Source organism: Natrix helvetica (genome assembly GCF_964273705.1).
Source record: "Natrix helvetica genome assembly, chromosome: 1".
Lineage (NCBI taxonomy): Eukaryota > Metazoa > Chordata > Lepidosauria > Squamata > Natricidae > Natrix > Natrix helvetica.
Window position 1 is genome coordinate 223,822,798 of NC_138548.1, and position 23,428 is coordinate 223,846,225.

The 23,428-nt window shown below is 44.1% G+C and overlaps 1 protein-coding gene across 3 annotated transcripts in view; it reads right to left on the reverse strand.

The window, feature by feature from the left end:
* Positions 1-23,428, reverse strand: part of SCN8A (sodium voltage-gated channel alpha subunit 8) — a gene marked incomplete at its 5' end in the record, with an annotated part of 96,497 nt that overhangs the window by 67,287 nt on the left and 5,782 nt on the right. For all 3 annotated transcript variants that reach the window (XM_081946149.1, XM_081946148.1, XM_081946147.1), the window contains 3 exons: positions 1,662-1,790; positions 4,046-4,133; positions 8,141-8,273. In XM_081946149.1, coding sequence (XP_081802275.1) covers positions 1,662-1,790; positions 4,046-4,133; positions 8,141-8,273 — 350 coding nt within the window. The remainder of the gene's footprint in view (positions 1-1,661; positions 1,791-4,045; positions 4,134-8,140; positions 8,274-23,428) is intronic.

Here is a 23,428-nt window from a genome sequence, read left to right on the forward strand (position 1 = left end):
GTACAGGATCATCGTCTGCAAAGTTCTCGTTTGGTTCTGTTGGCCCTCTTGTTACAGAGGGTGGGGGACTTGGCTCACAGGCAAATTCTGGAATATCTTACATGGCCAAGGGATGTCCGCTGCAGACATGGCATTTCTCTGATTCAGTGTTTTTTTTAAGTCGTCACCCTAAAGCGGGAAAGTACCACTGTGGTATTCCATAGGAATTATGATTTACCTTCTCTGTCTGCTTTCCTCACCTACGAGCATCACCTCAGCGCCACAGGAAAAAAGGAACAAGACTGTCTCATGTTTTAAAGTCAAAATCACTGAAAAAGTAAACAGCTGTGTCGGCTAGGTTGACATTTGCTATCTCAGATTCCTTTTCCCCTGACCCAAGAATTGGTAGAAAATTTAAGAGATGCCTAAATTTGAGCACTTAGAACAGTTGGCTATACAGGTAGTCCTTGTTTAGTGACTGCCTCGTTTAGTTCACAGTTACAGCAGTGATGAAAAAGTAACTTTGTGACCAATCCTCCCATTTATGACCTACTCAGGTCTGTAAAACAAAGGAAAGCCGAAATCAGATTATAAGCACTGTTGTGATTTCATTTAGCAACCATTTCACTTGACAACTGAGTTGCCAGTTGCAATTGTGATGGCTAAACTAGGTTTATTGGTACGTATCTGCAAAAATATTGGACTTCAAAGGAACATCACAAATTCCTGTACTTGGAGACCAGTTTTTCATTAAACCTATAGTGGATTTGACTGTAGAAGCTAAAATTAAGGTCTTTATTCTTAAACATGTTGTAAAGTATTAACTTCAAAAAAACCCCAAAATTAGTGGATTTTCAAAAAAATATTTCCATTAATTCCATAAATCCTGGGGTTAGCTAACATTAAAAAAGAGTTTTACTTAAACAAAATTCTGAAATTTTGAATTTTCTCCCTATGAATGCTATATATACTTCAGAGTTAGTTCACCTAAACCAAAAGTTAACAATCTTGTGGTCTGCATATATTTTGGACTATAATTCCCATACAAACCCAACCAATGCCTAAGTATCCAAGATAATTGGAGTTGCTGACCAAATATCTGGACAACATAGATTTTGATTCCTCATTTAGTTAAGAGATACCCATATATGAAATGAATCAACTAAATTATATTTATTCACTATATAATATTTTAGCTGTAATAGAATTGTTTTCCTTTTTCTTACTTGTTATATACTACAAGAGTAAAAAGAAATGCAAAATATAAACAAACAAACAAATGAATAGAAAAACCTGAGGCAAATTCAGGAATCAAATACATTTTTCAACTCATCTGAAATATCTAGGGTAAGAAAAATTAAGACTGGTTGCAAAACAGGTTGTCAACTACAACTACACCAATATATATATATATATTGCCATAGTTATATTATGGAGAAGGAAGTTTCTCAGTCCTGCAGCTACTGTCAGAATGTTGTATCTTAGATGTGAAGATCTTCATATCTTACATGTGAAGCCATTTTAAATAACTTACCAGTCATTAGTCCAGAATAATTAAAAAAAAACCAATGATTGTTTTTTTATTTATTTTCTGGATTACCTCAAAAGTATGTATTTTTTATTTTCACTTATAGTTATTATATGGCTTCTCCTGGCAAGAATAACACTAATTGCGCACTTACGCCATCATGATGACACTGAAGTCTAGCCAGTTCCATGCGTCACGAAGAAAAGTGAAACCATCTATGCAGAAGCCTCTTGCAATAATTTTCACAAGGGATTCAAATGTATATATACCAGTGAATGTGTACCTGTTGAAAGTAAAGAATAATGATGAATAGTATTTATAATGAAGGAGGGTGATATATATATATATATATATTGGCTATATATATAGCCAAAATTCTGAATATTTATTGACAGTAATTATTTCATAACCCTTTTTCAGGTTTCTGGATGACACTGCAAAATCTTGCTGACCAAAGTGGATCTGTTAAGGAACATAACAGAACAGACTTGCAGTATTGCTACAGAGCTGTCATGTGTTGCACAAGCAGTGAAGGGGAGGAGAAAATGTTTTGCTGAGTTAATAAAAGATCTATATCCTTAGATCTTAATACAAGAACTAAGTATACAGATCTTGGTTGGTATAATATTAGGACTTCAATCATGTTTGCCACATTCAAGAAGTGATGCTAGCTAGAATCTAATTAAAATCTGCATGAAGTCATGCAAAACTCTCTCTCTCTCTCTCTGTGTATACATACATACATACATACATACATACATACATACATATTTTTACACACAAACGTGTGTGTGTGTAAAAATATGCATACAAAGCTCATGTACTGAAATGGCATTAGTTGGTATTTGTACCAACAATAAACTAATTTTTTTTGAGAATTCTGACATCTCAGACATCTGGTTGACAATATTTGTTTGTGCTTTCTGGCAACAGAAGTGGATAAAAAACAACCTGGAGTGCTTCATCAGTATCTCTTTTAGCAATATAATGTAACCCAGGATTTTGGTTCCTCCGTTTCCCATCCCAAAAAGTTATAAGTCAAGATTTACAAAACTGGCAATCCACCCAGCAATGGGCAGCTATATAAATTAGATCAATAAATACAATAAAATATATTTTTTGCCTTAAGATTGGGCCTTGTTAAAACAGGAACACATAATACTGTATATCCTGCTCATACATAAGCTAAACAAATCACAGATGGAACCATTCAAGTTGTTTTTTTAGCTGTTCCACTGCCAGGAAGAATTAAGATAGAGTGATCACACTGCATAAGGAACATGGCTGGTCATTCATAATAAATAGAAATTTAAAGAATGTTTACCTTGTTGATTCATGCAACCATAAGTCATTAATTATTTTGTTTAAACATATATAGGCTAACAATGAACAAGAGTAACGCATGCAAATAATACTATTCAATTTATCCTAATCCCTATTTAAAAATCTTGGAAAACACGCCTTTGAGTTTTTAAAGGATAAAAACAATCCTTTACAGTTTTTCAAAAGTGAGTGCATTCCAGTGCATTCCAGAGTTTAGGAAAATCGGAGGAGAAGGCACTGCTAGGTAGACATAATCAAGTACAATGTTTCTCAACATTGACAACTTTAAGATGCATGAACTTCAACTCCAGGAATTGTTGGATATTATATTAGCTGGATAATTCTGAGAGTTGCAGTCTACACGTCTTAAAGTTGCCAAGATTGATGTAGAAGTTAGCATTCCCTTAGGTAATCCAGCCCGAAGACATTTAAGATAAGGTCTCAGTTTTAATTTATTATATCTCCTTCAACCAATGAATGCCTGAAGGTAAACATTAGGAGAGATTTGTTATTTCCCCTTCAGGTGGTAAGAAAAAAATTGCATATCAACAACATTATGGACCAGATTTCCCGGTGATCTTCTCCAGTGGGTTAATATAAAGTGGAAAATCTGGAGAGTGGATGAATTGTAGGAACTCCATATCGCAATTCCCCAGCAGACTCCAGCAACAGACTTCAGGCACCATAGTCTAAGATTCAAGTACGGTAGCAATGCCTATTATTCCCAAATGGTCTGTTTGGCACCATTGCTGTTACTGAAAGCCATTTCTGACCCAAGAAAACAGCCCCTTCATCAGATTCTAGATAAAAATCCATCAAGCCTATTAATGCCATCACAGTCCTATTTAAAAGGAGATCTAGTTCATATGCTTATACAAGAAATCAAAATCCTCTCAATTATGTTGCCTAACCACGCAACATTAAAAAGCTTCTAAAATTATCCATCTTGGAGAGATTCAATATACACTAAAAATAAATAAATCTAATAATTATCTATTTTAAACAGAAGGAATTCTGTCTTTCTTTTGAGAGATATTTATGACAAGAGTGAGAACATGTTCAATTAACTCCCAGCTTGATATTTTAAACCATATTGGGCAGGGAGTTTATACAGTATATGGCACACTTTTTCTTCAAAATTGGCAACTATTACTTTAAAGAATTGCTAGATATTACAAACAATCAAAGTGAAACAAAAAAAATATTATTACTTACTCCACCTGTTTCGACCATTCTGGTGGGTTACTAAAAGTCATGAACACACAGTTCGTCAAAATAGTGCACATAATGATCATGCTAAATACTGTAAAACAAAGTCAAGGAAGCACAAAAGGTAAGAAATTTCTTATTGACATTAGCAAAATAACATCAAGCTGATGATATATCTTGTTTAAATCTGGGAACAAAAATCAAACACTGCCCCCTCCCCCAAGAAATAGTATTAATAAAGTGTAGATTTGAAACTTTCCTGATAACAAATGTGACAATATGCCTAATTTTGATTTTGGATTGAGAAGGATTTACACCTTGTTGCAGTTCAGATTACATTGAACCCAGCCACATGAGAACAAAAGAGTGCTTTGGGAACCTTAACTGGAATTAAACTCACGTACTGCAATTGTATTGAATTATGCTCAATTTACTGAGGAGACACAGGTTTCTCATAATAAGATGCAGAATATGGACACCCAGAGATGACTAATCATAATGGTTTTCAGTCCATGTAGGGCCATAGCATTAATTCATTAATGATTTAGACTCCATTAAATTCAATTAATCCATTTATCACTTCATTTATCAGTTCATTTATCAATTCATTAATTACTTTGTTTAACATCCTACTTTTTTTAAAGGATCCAGTGTAAGCCTTTAGAAAAAAAAAACCTTGTCATTCCTGAAACTGCTTAGCTACATCTCCAACCATCCCTAGAAACTGCGGCCAATGGGTCCAATATTTCAGCAACCTCAGGAGTTCAACTGTTGCCTACCCTGGTTGCAAAATATACCTATGTATTTAGGACATTTCCTTGCTTAAGGAATAATTTTTTAAAAATCCTTTCACATATGAATGTTCAATAAAATAAAATAAAAAAGAAGTCTATCTGATTTGGAATACTGTATACACTAACCAGTGGTGGTTTCTTATTCATATTTCAAACTGATACCACCTCAAACGTGAAAATGACTTGGTCTTCTGGTGAGGATTGATTGTGGACTAGATGTCCCTGAAGGAGCAGGGATAGCATTGCAGTGGTGATTGGTGGCAGGATGGTGAATACTAGCTGGTGCAGTCTTTCTGGATAAAGGAGAGATTTTGAGATTGCCCACTTGCATTTTGGACAGCTACTCCTCATGAGAAAACTGAGGTTTTTATAATTGCCTCATAAATTGAGCGGCTGGGAGTCAAGGGGTTTCAATCAAACTCACACCCACACCCGCAATGCAGCCTATATGAGCACATGGTTTGACAATCCTCATTTCTTAAACACTTTTAGACTTAGTTAGCTCTAAATTATTTAAATTATTTAGAGTTAAACAGAGATTTTCATAGTAGAAGGATAAGAAAATTCTACTTCGGGAATCAAACATTTTTTTCCTGGATTAAAAAGGAGAAAAGAGTTTCAACAATTTTAAAAACTTTTTCCTTTTCCTTTTGCACTTCTATGGACTGGATAGAGGCTTGGTTGGAACACAAAACAAATCAGGAAACTCCAAATCATGTGGTTATGGAACCATAATTTATTTGTTAGCTTCATTCATGCCTCATGCTAAGCAAGAAACAAATCAAACACATTATGGTTTAGTAGAAAGGGTGAACCTACTCCATGTATTTTGAAATGAATTGGTTTGGGGAGTTTCATATATGTTTGCAAAAGTGGGGGAATAAAGGACAATTGAACATCCAGGTCTGTCTAGGGCAGTGGTGGGCAACCCGCGGCTCGGGAGCCACATGCGGCTCTTTACACCCTTTAATGCGGCTCTTCTGTGTGCCGGGTGCCCGCTCCCCTCCCTCCTCTCGGGCTTCGGAGGGAAGCTTCTGCAAAAGCCCGGGCGAGTGACAACCAATTTTGGTCCTATGACTGCAGAATGCTGCAAAATACCATAAATGCAGGCCAGTTGTTGAGTGTTTCAAATGTGATTGGAACACTCAACAAGGTGACCACAGTGTGTGTGTGTGTGTGTGTGTGTGTGTGAGAGAGTGAGAAAGACAGACAGAGAGAGGAACAGAGAGAGGGAGTGAGGGAGGGAATCAGAGAGAGACTGACAGACAGACACACACACACAGACAGAGAGAGACAGAGAGGGGGAGGGAGGGAGAGAAAGATAGACAGACAGAGAGACACACACAGAGTGAGTGATTAAGTGAATGAGTGAGAGACAGACACACCCACATACACAGAGTGACAGAGAGAGAGGAAGGGAGGGGAGAGAGACAGAGGGAGAGACAGAGACAAACAGACAGACACACACACAGAGTGAGTGAGAGACAGACAGACACACACACACAGAGTGACAGAGATGGGGGAGGGAGGGAGAGAGAGACAAAGAGCCAGAGAGAGAGAGAGAAAGAAAAAGAAAAAAAGAAAGAAAGTGGGAGAGAGAGATGAAATTAAAAACAACAACATACAAACCTGACTTACTCAAACTATCCAAGGAAATGCAAGGCCAATGTTCACATTAGTGGTTGTGACTTTGTCAGTCAATGTCAGGATGTAATTTTCTCTACATTGTAAGGCAAATTTTACGGAATTTAACGTTATCGATAAATAATATCGTTCTAAAGTTTTTGTTTTATTAGTTGTGTTATTTGTATCCTCCCGACCTATGTGGATACTTGCATGCAGAATATTCTCAATAAAAACTTATTGAAACTAAAAACAGTGTACCATCTTATGTATTTTCGGTTTTAAAAATGTGGCTCTCAAAGTAAATTTCAATCGTGGTTTTGGCGAGATTTGGCTCAGTTGAAAAAAAAGGTTGCCCACCACTGGTCTAGGGCAACTGTATGCTCCTAGTCATTTCTCAGGCAGTTGCTGCAGGCAGATGAGAAGATCTAAAAAGAGGCCTGCAAGTTCACTGGGAAGAAAAAGAGGAAGTTATAAGAACTATGAATTAGACCGAGAGAAACAATTGCAATCAAGACCCAGTCAGTAAAATAGGCAAAATGAATGTCTTTGAATGAATGATATCATATAATCAGACAACATCCTAAGTCTGTACATACTGTACTTAGAAACGGTACAGTTGGAAAAGGGGAATTCTGACTATTCAGTTTTTAGATTTGAGAATTATACCTCAATTGCAAGATAGTTTTATGGACTATTTATGGACTCACACAAAAAGGCAATGCTACACATTTAGAATTAATATGTATCTCTCTTTTGAAATTAATCATTTTATAATATTTAGATTCCATATTACACTTCCCCGTGTGTGTGTCTGTGTGTGTGTGTGTGTGTGAGAGAGAGAGAGAGAGAGAGCCAGCGAGAGAGAGAGAGAGAGAGTCAAGATGCAGCCCCACATAACAACGGGCAGATCTCTCCCAATTTCCTCTCTGATTCCTGTGGCATCTGAATATGGAGATTTATAGAATACATTGGGATGTATGTTTAATCCACGTGCTGAGCAGAGGCAATGGCTGACATAGAGAATAGGAGAAAACAGTAGCATTTTCAAGTTTTCTCTATCAAGTTCTGCTTGATAGTAAGCACTTCTTGCAGAATATCAGTCACAGGTAGTTTTCGACTTATGACCAGTGATGTGGCTGTTGGAATGAATCCCACTTGATTTTATGACCTTTTTTGCCCCAGTCATTAAATGAATCACAACCATCATTAAGTAAACTGGAGTTCTCCCATTGTTTGTCAGAAATTCTCTGGGAAGGTGTCAAATGGCAATCATGCGACCTTGTAATAAAATACGTTGATTGCCAAAGGCACAAATTTTGATCATGTGATCATGATGATGATGTGACAGTTGTAGGTATGAGGACTGGTGGTAAGTCACTTTTTTAAGTGCAGCCAAAACTTCAAACAATTGTTATATGAATGGTTGTAAGTCAAAGACAGCCTATATTTAAATCTACGTACATATCTCGTACATACATTCCCTAATTATGAAACATCATCCCTATTAAGTTCACTTTCATTCACCTCCTCTTACAGTTGCTTAGGGAAATTTCAATCTTTCTGAGGCAAGTTATTTCTATAAAATATGTTTTTAAATCCAAATAAAATATGTTTTTTTAAGGCAGCACATTAATCCAGCAAAACAGGAAATAATGACTTCAGAATAAGTGGTACACATTACTATGAAAAGGATATGAATGTATCAAAATTTTAATAGCTATTCTCCTAAGCAGATTAAAAGGACTTAAAATGTACAAGGCAGGCGTGGCACTAAATCGGAAGAGTGTTTTGCCTCTGTTTAGTACTACAAAGGTCTGCAGAGAAAGAGAAAAAGAAGGAAAAGTTATACATTCATATGCCTAGGAAGAAAGCATTTAATTAAAAAACCATGACTATACCATTCTTACAAAGAATCTTGTTAACTGAGTAGTTCTCTGTGTTGAAATCATTTTGAAGATATTCCACAATATATTTTTACTTTAATTGATCTGACAGCTCTGTTAGAACAGCACATAAAAACAGCAACAACAGCAATAATAATATTAACAGCAGTAATGTACATCTTTAAAGCAAATTTATGTATTAATGCTTCATTTACCTGAGAATAGGCCTCACTGTGAAATGTGGATAACTGTATTACAAGACATTTCTCAACCTTTACCCCAGAAAAGGAGGAATGAAGTAGCACATGGAGAGTGAAAGAATAGACTAGATGTAATGGGCAGTGGAAATAACCTTGAGGAAGAAGTGACACAGCCAAGGCAACAGTAAGATAAGAGAAATCTCGATCCAAACCAGGAATAGAGTTAGACAAAACATCTCAGATTGGACACCCCCTCCCTCAGTTCCCTTTAGGATAAAGGCAGGGAGGGGAGAGAGAGACATTCAGGGTTGTAAAAGTTCTGTTACTGTAACCCTGTAATAAAAGTAGCCTTACCATTCATGACTTTGGTGTTACAGTCTGATCTGTCCCTAAGGGCTGACATTATAGCACTTTGGACAGCAAGTCAAGCTGCCATCTTGTTTTGAGAATTACTCTCTGCACATAACATTTACATGTTGTACACTATGAAACATTTTTCTTCTATATGGAGGGGAGATTCAAAGATCGGTCCGCTTTCTCTGGAGTTTACTTGGAACAGAAGAATTCTGCAACTACTGCTCCTGTTTCTTTCTGTATTGTGTATAGAATGGCTTTCAAAAACAGGATCACACATGTTATTTAACTATTTAAAACATATCAATATGTAGCTCAGCGAAAGAGAGATCACAGCCAACAAGAGATAAGCCCTAGAAAGACAAATCAGTCAAGGAACATGATTTTCCTTAATAAATATAACTGGAACATTTTAGTTTCTTCTCCATCCAGTGAGTCATATTGCTTTGCATGCATTGTACTCCTAGTATTTCTGTAGCATATGGACTTGCATTAGATGCCATTTTATAAATTAGAATAAAGAATATACAGTACCTGCCCAATCACCGAGAAGAAGTGATCTTGGTCCTCTGCAAAGCCCTTTTTGCTTTGCTTTGGAAAAGAATGCAAATACAAACTCCTGGAGCCCAGGGACATGGATAGTTTATAATTCCCATCCCTAAACACACCTACACCCATACATACCCACACACCACTGGTGGGTTTCTACTGGTTCAGCCGAACCGGTAGTGATTTGGCGGCCTGGGTTGTTGGAACCGGCAGCGACCCAGACCTGCCACACCCCCGAACTGGTTCTCCAGGTGGCGCCATAGGCACCGGCATCTTGTTTTGTGCTTCTGCGCAGAACAGTTTTAATCAAATTTTCATCAATCATGTGCTCACAGTGCACCCATGAGCGAACCAGCAGTAGTGACTGAGGGAATCCACCCCTGCCACACACCCCATACTTCCTTATGGATGACTTCTCACATTACCACCCCATTTTCCTTATTGTAGCAAAGAAAATGAAAAAGAAAGAAAAAAGAAGAAGGAAGTGACAGGAAAATACTGGAAGATTACAAATGGAAAAGGGCCCACTGCATTTAGGATCACTACATAAAATTCTATGAATTAGTCATGGCAACTGTACAACGGTAATCCTATGGTAGTATGGAAGATTCCATAGACACCCTTGAAACCTTCCTTCGCTGTGACCCAGAGAACTGCCCCATTTTGATGCCCAAAACAGGGCTAACTTGAGCAGCAAATGTACAACTTGACCTGAAGTTAGTAATGGATGCTTCAAGTCCATCCACAAGGCTTATCTCCATATGGAGAATAAAGACAACTGGAACAACCACTGCTTTTGTAAAGCTCTGGAAGAACATTGCCACTGATGGATTAGAAAATGCTTATCTAATATGTAAGCAAGCATCTAACTACTGTATTTTTCGGAGTATAAGACGCACCCTTTTCCCTCAAAAAAGAGGCTGAAAATCTGGGTGCGTCTTATACACTGAATACAGCATATTTTTTTGCCTCCCGAAACCCCGCCCCCTTCACCAATATGGCCATACATATCCTTTAGGAGGCTTATAGAGTGCTCCTGGGGGCTGGGGAGTGTTAAGTTCGAACGAAAGGCGAGCGGAGTCGTGAGGAGAATTCAACCAACTTTATTGAACAAGCTATTCACAGTCAAAATACAGGAGAGAATCAATCCAAGGATCGTCTGACAGCTATTTATACAAAGCTGTCAGACGACCCAGCCAATCCCCAAGCCAGAGTTTCCCCGCTCTCAGCCAGGTCGCGTCTTAGCCAATCAGACGCGACCTGGCTGTTGCTAGTGCAGATGCCGGCTGTCAGGGGAAACTCCCTGACGTCATCTGCCCGGACACAACACTCCTTCCCCCCCAGTGACTGCGCATGTGCAAGCGACGCACAAACGTAGTCACGTAAATAGTCTGGGCGGCGCCGGACCCGCCCAGAACGCCTCAGTTCGACAGGAGGCGTCGGAGAGGAAGGTGGTGTCCGTTGAAGCTCCTCCCGCAAGGGAGTGGAGCTCCGGGCGCCATCTTGGAGGCCCACCCCTGACGGAGGAAAACCAGGCCCAGGTAGGCAGGGCCGAGGGGGCGCGGCCGAAGGCGGGCTTGAGCTTGGCACTTGTTGGTAGGCCTGGCCTGACTCGGGGAAGGCCATTTGGAACCCGGGAGGTTGACGCCTAACGGGAGACACCCCCACAATAGTGGACGGCCGGGAGGCGGCGTCCAATGACGGGGAAGCCCCGGGCAGCTGGACCGGCCGGACGATATCTGGTGGAAGGGCACCAGGGAACAGAACGTTGGAGGGCTCAGGCGCAGCGACGTTGATGGTCGACCTTGCGGGGGTGTTGTCGCTGGTGCTGGGCAGGCGGCGCCTCAGTTGATCCAGGTGCCGCCGCCATTCGGTCCCATCATGTAGCTGGACCCTGTAAGAACAGGGGCCGGTTATGGCGGTGACGGTGGCAGGCACCCACCTAACTGCCCCTGAGAATGCCTGAGCCCAAACAGCATCGCCCAGGAGGAACGCGCGGGAAGGGGGCCCCAGGTTGCCAGGCTGTTCGCTTGAATAGAGTGGGTGCAACCTATCCAAGGTGGTCCGCAGGCGCCGGCCCATCAGCAGCTCAGCTGGAGACTTCCCGGTCAGGGGGCAAGGAGTGGCATGCTGTACCAAGAGGTAAGCAGCCACCCTTGAAGGCCAGTCAGCCCCATCCATCCTGCCCAACGCCTCCTTGGCCGAGCGGACCGCCCTTTCCGCCCGGCCATTGCTAGCCGGATGGTATGGGGCGACTGGGGCATGGCGGATGCCCTGAGAGGCCAGGAACAGCTGGAACGCGGTGGATGCAAATTGAGGCCCGTTATCAGAGACAATGACGTCCGGCACGCCATGGGTGGCGAAAAGCCTAGTCAGTTCTCTGATCGTGGCCTCGGCTGTGGTGGACCTCATGAGGATGAGCTCCACCCAGCGCAAATATGCATCCACCACCACCATGAAGACCTGGCCTCGGAAGGGGCCCGCGAAATCCACGTGGAGACGGGACCAAGGACCACGAGGCAATTCCCATTCCCTAGGACAGGCAGCCGGTGGCGCCGGTCGGGAATGTTGGCAGGAGGAGCAGCCGGCCACCCAGGCGGCTATCTCGTCATCAATGCGAGGCCACCAGACATAGCTGCGCGCCAGGCATTTCATGCGCACTATGCCCGGGTGGCCCTCATGAAGGCGAGATAGCACCTGATGGCGCAGGCTGGGTGGAATGACCACCCTGTCACCCCACAGGAGGCACCCACTGTGAAGTGACAGCTCCAACTGCCTGGCCCTGAAGGGACGAAGGTGCTCTGGCACCGGACCCTCAGGCCAGCCCCTTTGGACCCAAAGGATGACCTGGGACAGGTCAGGGTCAGCCCTAGACTTTGAGGCCACCTCTCCGGAAGAGAGTGGCAGATCCAAATCTGCTATGGCCAAGACCGACAGGCAAGGCACTGTCGGGAGGTCAGCAACGGGCAAGGGGCAGCGGCTGAGGGCATCAGCGTGCCCTAAATGCTTGCCCGGGCGGTAGAGCAGAGTATAGCTGTATGCAGCTAGGAACTCTGTCCACCTGGTCATGCGCGGTGACAGGATGGGAGGGGTCGGCTTGTTACCTGCCAAAAGCCCAAGGAGTGGCTTATGGTCGGTGAACAAAGTAAAGTGCCGACCATAGAGGTAGTCGTGGAACCTTTTAATCCCTGACACTGCAGCCAGAGCCTCCTTGTCGATCTGGCTGTAATTGCGTTCCGCAGAAGTCAGTGTCCGGGAATAAAAGGCTATGGGGGCCTCCGAGCCATTGGGCAGCACATGGCTCAGGACCGCCCCCAAACCCACGGGCGAGGCGTCACAAGCAAGAGTCAAAGGCAGCTTGTCCGAATACTGAACGAGGACTGCCTCTGACGTCAGCAAGTCTTTGACAGCCGCGAACGCATGCGCTTCGCGGCTGCCCCAGCGCCAGGCTGCCGATCGGTCGAGCAACCGATGCAGCGGCTCGGCTAGTGACGCCTTATGCGGTAAGAAAGGCGCGTAGAAGTTAAGCAAGCCAAGGAACGCCTGCAGCTCCGTCTTGGAGGCAGGCGTGGGGGCGTTCCTGATGGCTGCAACCTTTGAAGGGGTGGGGTGAATTCCTTGGGCGTCAATCGTGAAGCCCAGGAAATCAACCCGGGGCACAGCAAATGAACATTTGCTGCGCTTTAATTTTAAGCCCGAGCCCCTGAAACGCTCGAGGACCTTCACCAGTACTTCGATGAGGCCCGATCGGCTACTAGCGGCGATCAGGACGTCATCGAAATACGGAACCACGCCAGGGAGCCCATGGAGCAGCCGCTCCATGAGGCTCTGGAAGATCCCCGGGGCTACGGAAACGCCGAATTGCAAGCGGCGGCAACGGAAAGCTCCACGGTGGGTGACGATGGTCTGCGCAGCCGCCGCCTCGTCATCCACCGGGAGCTGCTGGTAGGCCTGCGCCATATCCAGCTTCGCAAAGATGCAGCCTTGCCCCAAAGAGTGGAGCAAGTGCTGCACTACCGGAACTGGATAGGGGTTCGCTTGGAGGGCAAGGTTGATGGTGGATTTGAAGTCGGCGCAGAGGCGAATGGACCCATCCGCCTTAACTGGGATGACCAAAGGGGTCTCCCACTTGGAGTAATCCACCGGCTCCAAGACTCCCTGCGCGACGAGCTTGTCGAGCTCCGCATCAACCTTTGCCCTCAAAGCGAAAGGCACCCTACGGGCCTTCAGCCTAATGGGGGCAACCTGGGGATCTAGGTTCAAGGAGATGGGCGTGCCCTTATACGCCCCCAGCTGCCCATCAAACACATCAGAAAATCTGGCAAGGACGTCGGCCACGTCGGGAGGCGTGGCCACCACTTGTCTAATCCCGTGCACTGATAGGCCGAGTGCCGGGAACCAGTCAAGGCCCAGGAGGGCCGGTAAAGGCTTTTCTACAACTAGTAGAGGAAGGCACCCCGAATAGTCCCCGTATTCCACCCGCACCAGGTGACAACCCAGGGTAGGAATTTGAGTCCCCTGGTAGTCCCGTAGGGTTGCGTCTGGAGGGGCCAACTGGGTCTTTGAGATGCCTGGACAGAGGCGGGAGAACTCTGTCCACGACAAAAGGGATCGGGACGACCCCGAGTCCACCTCCATGGTGCAGGGGGAGCCCTCTATGAGGAGCGACGCCTTGATGCGCTCCGCACCTGCACCCGTGTGGAAGGCCAACTCTGCGGGGTTGGCGTGGAAGTCTGCGTCCACGGCGTAGCAGCCTCCGCGCGAAGGCTGCTGCTGCTGCTGCTGCTGCTGCTGCTGCTGTCGTCCAGCACGGCCTCCAGGTCGCTGTTTAACGGCGGCTGTGGTCGGGACGTCGTCTGCTCGCTGTGGCAAGGGAAGCTGCGCTCGGCAGACCTGGGCCAAATGTCCCTTCTTCAGGCAGCGGCGGCAAATTGCGGTTTTAAAAGGGCAACCCGAGCGGTCGTGGTTGCCTCCACAGCCAAGGCAAGCGGGCACAGCTTCCCAGGCTCGCTGAGGAACGCGTCTTCTGGCGGACTGGCCAATGCGCGCCACCGCTCCCTCTTCAGGATAGTCATTAGGCAAGGGAACTAGTTCGTCCACCAGGCAGGTGCGGCCTGGCGGGGGCGGCAGGTTGAACATCTCCGCCATTGACTCGTCGGAGAGTTCAGCCGCCCTTGCCTGCTCGATGGCCCCAGTCAGCGTGATGTCTGCCTGTGACAGGAGCCGCCGGCGAAGGCGCAGGTCTTTTACGCCGCTGACGAACTGTTCCGTCAGGTTGCGATCGAGGTCGGCAAACTCGCACCTCATCGCCGCGGTGCGAAGCGCCTGGAGGAACTGGCTCACCGACTCCTCCGGCTTCTGTACACAGCGCCGGAAAGCGTAGTGCCTCGCCACCCAGGATGGAGTGGGGGCGTAGTGGCGCTGAAGACGTTCGGTTAATGTCGCCCAGTCCAGAGAATGGACTGGCTGTGGGGCGGCTAATGAGCAAGCGGCGCTAAACATTGGCGTGCCGCAACAGCTCAAGAAGAAGCTGCACTTCTCGTCGTCTGGAACGTCGCGACGGCCGTTGGCTATGAGGTAGCACTCGAAGCGCTCCATGAATGCCTCCCACGTCTCGCCGTCGCAGCCAAAAGGCACGAAGGTTGGCATTGCCGACATGGTCTCCTCAGGAACGAGCTAGGCCGGCCAGGAACGGGTCGCCGGTGCGATTGTGGCAAGATGACACGCTCGGTGGGTTTCGGTGGGTTAGCGGCTGGATCCCACCTTCGTCGCCAGTGTTAAGTTCGAACGAAAGGCGAGCGGAGTCGTGAGGAGAATTCAACCAACTTTATTGAACAAGCTATTCACAGTCAAAATACAGGAGAGAATCAATCCAAGGATCGTCTGACAGCTATTTATACGAAGCTGTCAGACGACCCAGCCAATCCCCAAGCCAGAGTTTCCCCGCTCTCAGCCAGGTCGCGTCTTAGCCAATCAGACGCGACCTGGCTGTTGCTAGTGCAGATGCCGGCTGTCAGGGGAAACTCCCTGACGTCATCTGCCCGGACACAACAGGGAGGGCAGAAATGAGTGAAAAACGGGCCATTTTTTGCTTGTTTTTGCCCTTCCGCCCACCTAGGAGCACTTTACAAGCCTCCTAAAGACTAGTCATGCCCTTTTTTGAAGAAAAAAACGGCCCCGTTTTCGTGAAAAATGGTCTATTTTGGGGAGTTCTGCAAAGTGCAAAAACTTTTTTAAAAAAATTTGCCTTCACCAAAATCTTGATGCGTCTTATACTCTGGTGCAGCTTATACTCTGAAAAATACGGTAACTAAATAAATATTTAAAAATTACTGCAAATTATCCAAGTTATAAATGGTGCAACAAATATGATAAATTTGAGTTGAATGAAGATAAGAGTGTATTTTTGGTCCGCAAAGTCTTCAAACTAACATGCGGTCATCTTCACCACCATTTTCAAAATGCTAAGAAAACTACATCAACCTGAGTTTGCCTCTCAGCTGACTAATAAGAGAGTGCAAAAAGTGAAACTCAACCACACTTTTATACATTTGTTTTATGGCAGTGATGGTGAACTTTTTGGGCTCAGCATATCAAAATTTTGGAAAATGCCTAACTTGCTCTGCCGGCATCCTTCCCCACAACAAAAGAGAAACAATTCTCTATCTCGCCACTACCATCTGGGCCACTCAGAACAGTGGCAGTTAGGAGCAGTGCCAAGACTAGGCCTAAAATAGAAGCTGGGCCTTGGCTTCAGCAATAACACCACTGCTGCCACTTGAAAAGAGTGCCTCACACCATTTCCCAAGAAGCACAAGCTTAGAGGAATGCACCTATGGCCCAGCATCCTCTAGGATCTGCCATGCACCATCTATCTTTAGGCCATGTTCTCAATTGTGTTGACAGGCTCTGTGGCCTACATGAGGCTGCTCCGGGACTCACAAGGCCTTCAATCTTGAAGCAGCTTTGGAGAATGCTCTTCCATAGCCTCTGCAGCCTCTGAGAACCACATAAAAGCATGTTCTGTTCTCGTGCAATTTTTGGAGGCTCCAAAGACTGTGCAAAAGCATGGCCATCTCGTGCAACTTTCAGAGGGTCTGGAGGCCATGGATGAGAACATCCCATTCTCCTGCAGCCTCTGCAATCTTTGAAAATTGTGTTAGAAAGGAGTATGTTTTTGAGAATATTTTTTGTTATGTATTAGTGAATGCTGGCATATTAACAAAAATGTCACAGTGTAACACCTTTGATGCACATGTCATGGGTTTGCCATCACTGTACCATGGGGATGAGTCTGAGTATCTACAACAGGGGTGTCAAACTCAAGGCCCATGGGCTGGATCTGGTCCACGGGGCCACCCTGGAAACAGCAAAGCACTGGCCCAGGTGCCTCTTACTGTGAAAATGGAGCTCGGGAGAGCTGGGGGGCGGCCCTCTTGAGCTCCGTTTTATCTGGCAGAGGGTTGCAGGAGGCTGTCGCAGCTGAAAACTGAGCTCGGGCCATCACAGGCACTCCCGAAAGGCGTGATGTCGAGCTGGCCATGCTCCCTGGCCATGCCCCCACCCCACCCTCCTGAGGTCAAACACAATCAATGAAATCGAGTTTGACATCCCTGATCTTCAACAAGGGAGAGCGGTAAGCTGTCAGAGTCCTATCTCAGACATTAAATGCTCCAAACGTCGCTACTGGTTCTGACTGGGAGCAAAAACCTGCGCATGCACAGAGCATCCATGATGATGTCTGGGTGGGTGGGCGGAGCCTCCCGCCACTGCCACTACCGGTTCACCGGAATTGGGGCAAACCTATCTCTTTGATCAATTAAAAATCATGGTATGGCTAAAGGTACTATATATTTACTTCCACAGGAAATGAAGGGAAAGGGAAGGTCATCAGCCAGGAGCCAAGCTGAGTAATTTTTCTTGTCAATAGAAAAACTATCTGCCTCCCTCTGCAAAACTTCAACTGAGAAATTTGGTCCCCCCCCTTCCTGTGTAGTTCTCCCCCCCCCCCCCCGATAATACTGAGAAGAACAATATGGCTGCCAATCATCTGTTGCTTAAAAACATAGTGTTATTTTAACATTTATACACATATTTGAGTGGGCTGCAGTTTATTGTTCTATACGAATAAAAGTGCTCATGTTACAATGAGCAAGTTACACTTGCTCACAGAATGTGTTTATTGCATGAAGGTCCATACACTGTAAATTTCATATGTATTAATAATATTGTAGGCTGGCAGGTAATTATAATTTCTTTACGTAAATATAAGGTGGTTATTCAGGCATATAAAAGCATTTAGGTGCTTCCTGGAGATCCCAGGTCTAAATTGCAGAGCAGATTTTGTCAACATTTGGATTTGTTGTAAGTTATTGTTAACTGTGCTAGAAAACCAGAGACAGCCCAGTAGGTTCAGCCAAACGTTTACTTCCTTTGTTGGTCATGTCATGCAAAAGTATGATCAAGTTTTATCATCAGTGTCTGTGTTGTTTCTGAAATGAGCAAATATAAAATGAAAGCATCAGTTGCCATGGAAATATAAAATCCCATAAATGCCAGATGCCGCAAATATACATGGCACTCATTTCTTTTTCTTACTGCTCCTTTTATATAATTTTTGCATCATATTTCAAGAATCTTCCAAATGACAGCCATTTCTTATTATTTTACCTTATAATGCACATGGACTATTCTTTTTTTAAAAAAAAGAATTTCTTTTTTGCTTATGGGGTTCAAAAAGCCAAAGAAATCTTGCTTTGTTTTGGGAAAGTAAAACATTGCATTTCTCCAGATGAATGTTATATGCTTTTTACTTGACTTTGCAAATATTTTCCTGTATGAAAAATGAATGGATTAAAAAGTAAAACAAATAATCATACTAGCAAAGATTTTATGATCTTCAAAATCATGATTAAAAGCACAGAAGTAATTTATGATAACATTTCAGCCATGCTATGCCCATTCCATAATGTTTCTACATTAATCTGATACAGTGGTGGGTTTCAAACCCCATTCCAACTGGTACGGTTGGAACGGGGTGGGTGACATCCCCATGGATGCGGCAGTGCACGCTCACATGCGTGCAGTGTGTGCACACGTTCAAGCGCCTCTGTGATGCTCTGTGATGCTCGAGCTGCTCCGCAGAGCATCACGCAGGCACTGTATGTGCCATGCGCCTGCGCGGAAGCACAAAAGCCTTTAAACTCCGTTAAGGAGCTCGGGTGGGCGGGTGAGCCCTCCGGAGCACCGTACTGGAATGGTATCAGGTGCTCTGGGCTGGCATACCGCCTGCAACCCACCACTGATCTGATACAAAAAGAAAATGAGATGGAGATTACAGTTGAGCTAAAAATTGATATTATTTTTGTACGGAAGGCCCAATATAGAAACAAAAAGAAATGTTTCTCATATCCTTCAAAATACTCTGCAGTAAATAAACAAATGGTATGACTATCAAAAATAAACAAATGGTATGACTATCAAAATCTCAAAACAAATGGTATGACTATCAAAATCTCAAAAGTGATGGAATAGTGGCATGAAATGTATACAATGATTTTAAAAATATCTTTACAGTATTCTCTTCATAAAAGAAGGGTTTACTTCGGAAGCACATGAGTTCAGTCTTATTGACATATACTGTAGCTATCTATACAATAGGCCCTTGATGGCGAACCTATGGCACGCGTGCCACAAGTGGCACGCGGAGCCATTTGTCAGGGCATGCGAGGCGCTGATGGCAGATTCTGCTATTTTCAAGTGGGAAATAGGATATCACAATGTACAAATAAAGAATCATCCCAAAACTTCAGCCGCAGCACATCCATGACATAGCTTTACTTAGCCTGCAGCCCTTCATCCTTCAAAAATACCAATTTTTGTACTTTTGTTCACCAAAGCTGACCCATGCTTGGCATGGTATCAAATACAAGCTTATCTTCAGAACTCAGTTCTTTTACATACCTAATACTAACTATAACATCGCAATCTGATTTACCCATATTTTTCAGAGTATAAGATGCACCGGAGTATAAGACGCACCAAGGTTTTGAAGAGGCAATTTTTTAAAAAACGTTTTTGTCCTCTGCAAACCTCCCAAAAACACTCCCCCCAAATGGCATGAATAGCCTTTAGGAGCCTGGTAGAGTGCTCCTGGGGGCTGGGGGGGGGGGAAATTGAGCAAAAAAGGCCCATTTATTGCTCATTTCTGCCCTCCCCAGCCCCTAGGAGCACTCTGCAAGGCTCCTAAAGGCTATGCACAGCCATTTTGGTAAAGGGGCGGGGTTTTGGGAGGCAACAATGCTGTATTCAGTGTATAAGATGCACCCAGATTTTCAGCCTCTTTTTTGAGGGAAAAAGGTGATTCTTATACTCTGAAAAATACGATATGTCTTCATTGAATTCTGTGGGACTCATTGTGGGGTCCTTGGTACTCTCTGAACTTAGATCTTTTGCAGATGTTTCATTACCAAACTAGATAACATCATCAATGCGCTGCTGATGTTACCTGATTTGGTAATGAAACGTCTACAAGAACACCACCAAACTCAGAGAGCACCAAGAGAAACTCCACAGTTCAACCCTGAGCTACAAATATTCTCTTCTGTGGGCCTCATCGCCAAGCAAATTCATGTTAGGGTGCAACTGAAGCATGCAATAACATGGGATTAAGTTGAAATACTTTATTGGGAATCTATTGGGAAACATCAACATGTTTATGATCACTTTCAGGAAAGCAGTCTTTGGATGTAAATTTTACTTTTGCTTCACTGGCCTTTTGCCACAGTATTAAAATATTTGTATTTAGAAAGTTTTGGGAGCCTGAAGTTTATTGCCTGACAATTATATCATCCTAAGGGGGAACAAGGAATCAGAAGTGGCAGATCATATGCCAAACCTTGCTAGTTGATGTGGTTCATGATTGAAAATACAATATATTCTTTAGGATAGGAAAGTTGGGGGCAGGAGGGAAAGGATACTTATATTTGTTGTTTCCTATTTGCATTTTTCTTTCTGGTGGAAGATCCAAATCTATTGGACTCACTGGGGAAAGGAAGAGTCATTATCTAAAGAATCCAAGGCTGTCTATTTCTGCACTATTCCTGAAATATCCTGGGGCTTCCTATTGCCAGCTGATTTATAGCTGGAGAACCGACTGCTAGTCTATTGGGGAATAACTAGAGTTGTTAGTTATTCTCCACGGGGGCAGAACACACCTCTCCCATCTTCATCTCTTTTCTATGATTCTCTGGGGACTGAGCCCCCCCCCCCGATTTTTGTTGTAGATGCCTATTATTGTTTTCTATATGATGCATTTGTTGGTTTTGTGTTTAAAACATAAATGTCACCAACACATAAAACAGGTTAAAAACACAAAACAAGTCCCTAATGCAAATGTCTCCCACTGTGGTTCTAATTATCTCCTGAAAATTCCTTGAAATAATATGTCTTAAGCTCCTGAAGCCTTCAAGAGAATAAGACTAAAAGACTTCTCTACAGAAGAAGGCACCAATATCCAAAGCCCCAACTAAACAACGGTATTATGGGCAGCCTTGGTTTCTGATCAGTCTCAGTCTTGTTTTCTAAATATACCCCCCCCCCCTCTCTCTCACTCTATCTATCTATCAATGTTTATGTGTGTGTGTGCGCGCATCAGTGGTGGGTTTCACATTTTTTAGAACCTCTTCTGTAGGTGTGGCCTGCTTTGTGGGAGTGGCTTGCCGGCCATATGACTGGGTGGCCATGGCCAACTTGTAAAATGTGGTGAAAGTCACTTAACAATGCTCTTGCTTAGCAACCAAAATGTTGGCTCAGAAACTTTGGCATTTGAAGCACGCAAGTCTTAAAGCTGTCAAGTTAAAAGACCCTTGCACCCCTAACCCTTTAGAAAAAAATACCCAGGGGTGTTCAAACTTGACAGCTTTAAGACTTGTGGACTTCAACTCCCAGAATTCCTCCTCTCGCTCTTCATCTTGATGATGTGTGGATGGGCGGGGGGAGGGAGCTGGAACCGGTTCTGAACGGCACTGTAGATTTGTGGAACCTCTTCTATAGAAGAGGTTAGAACTGGCAGGAACCCACCCCTGGTGCGCGTGCATGTTCCAGCATTACTCTGGAACGCCTTGAGCAATTTCAACCAAACTTACACAGATGACTTACTCTCTGGAAAAAAATACTGTGGAGGGTAAGACACCCCAAACATCCCTCGGGGTGTGTGTTCTGTTAAGATACAGCCTGTTGTGTCTTAAAATGGCTTCTACTGTACTGCCATAAAATGGCTTCAACTGTACAGTGTAATGGAGTTGCCATGGTAACGGCTTTACAACAGTACTCCACAAGGGGGCTCCCTCTGGTAAGAGGGAAAATCCAACATTAGAAATTATGTTTGGTCCGGACATTTTTCCCCTATAAATAAATACCCAGACAACACCGGGTTATCAGCTAGTGTCAAATAAGCATGACACCAAGAATAGATGAACTTGTATAAAAATCAGTGGAGGTGCCATTCTTAGCTATAAATGTGACTTGTACATTTTCAATTGCATATGATGATGTCCATCTAATCTGCTTTCATTTTTTATTTATTCACTTTTAAAATTAATTTAAACCACCCAGCATAGTAAAGCCGCTTGGTGAGATGGATGGCAAATAAATGTAATGAGCATGCAATGTGATAGGCTGGGTAATTGGAACTTAGAATAGAGGGATACATAGATGGTTAACGAGATGCAAACTGTGGTCCATAATTCCATTGACCACTCTGATTAGTACACAAAGGAAGAAACCACTTGGAAATGGTTTTTAACTTTCTGAAAAGCAATAGCACTTAGACTTATATACTGCTTCACAGTGCTTTACACTAAGTGGTTTACAGAGTCAGCATATGGCCGCCAACAATCTGGGTCCTCATTTTACCGATCTCGGAAGGCTGGAAGGCTGAGTCAACCTTGAGTCGGTGAGACTCGAACTGCCAAACTGCTGATAGCTGGTGATCAGAAGTAGCCTGCAGTACTGCATTCTAACCACTGTGCCACCACGGCTCTTAAGAAAAGACTAAGAGTGTAGTTTAAAAAAAATTAAATTGACAAAAGTTCTGGAATAGTATTCTTTACAAATTCAGGGTAATCAGTTAAAGTGAATGCTGAGAAAAATTTCATATTGACCCAGTTGCCTTTAAAATGTTACTTTTCTTTCATTCCAATCTCTCACTTGGTGACCAGCATTTGTGTGTGGGTGTGCACCAGGGGTTCTAACCTCATCTATAGAAGAGGTTCCACAAATCTACAGTGCCGTTTAGAACCGGTTTCAGCTCCCTCACCCCGACCGTCCACACATCATCAAGATGAAGCTCGAGAGGAGGAATTCTGGGAGTTGAAGTCCACAAGTCTTAAAGCTGTCAAGTTTGAACACCCCTGGGGTTTTTTTCTAAAGGTTTAGGGGTGCAAGGGTCTTGTAACTTGACAGCTTTAAGACTTGCACACTTCGATGCCAGAATTTCTGAGCCAACATTTTGGTTGCCAAGCAAGAGCGTTGTTAAGTGAGTTTCACCACATTTTACAAGTTGGCCATGCCCACTCAGTCACATGGCCGGCAAGCCACTCCCACAAAGCAGGCCACACCTACAGAAGAGGTTCTAAACCTCTTTACACAGGTAAGAACCTATTTAAGGACATACCTTGTGGCATTGAGAGTGGCCAAACGTTGATATTGTGCCGCTCTCATTGCATCCGCAGACAACCGCCCTGCCGCCCTGTTTCGGGTGACCCGCTCCCTCCTGTCACAGAGGCCACGGGAAGCCCCCCTGCAGGGTAGGGCAGAGGAATTTGGGGAATATCTGCAGGATAAAATCGCTCAGATACGGAGGGAATGGGTCTCCTTCAGTGATCCAGGGGAGACGTCCGAGGCCAGTCTTGAGAGACCATTCTGGGAGGAGTTTGACTCTGTTTTGATTTGGACAGGTTGCGTGGGCGACTGCGAGCCACC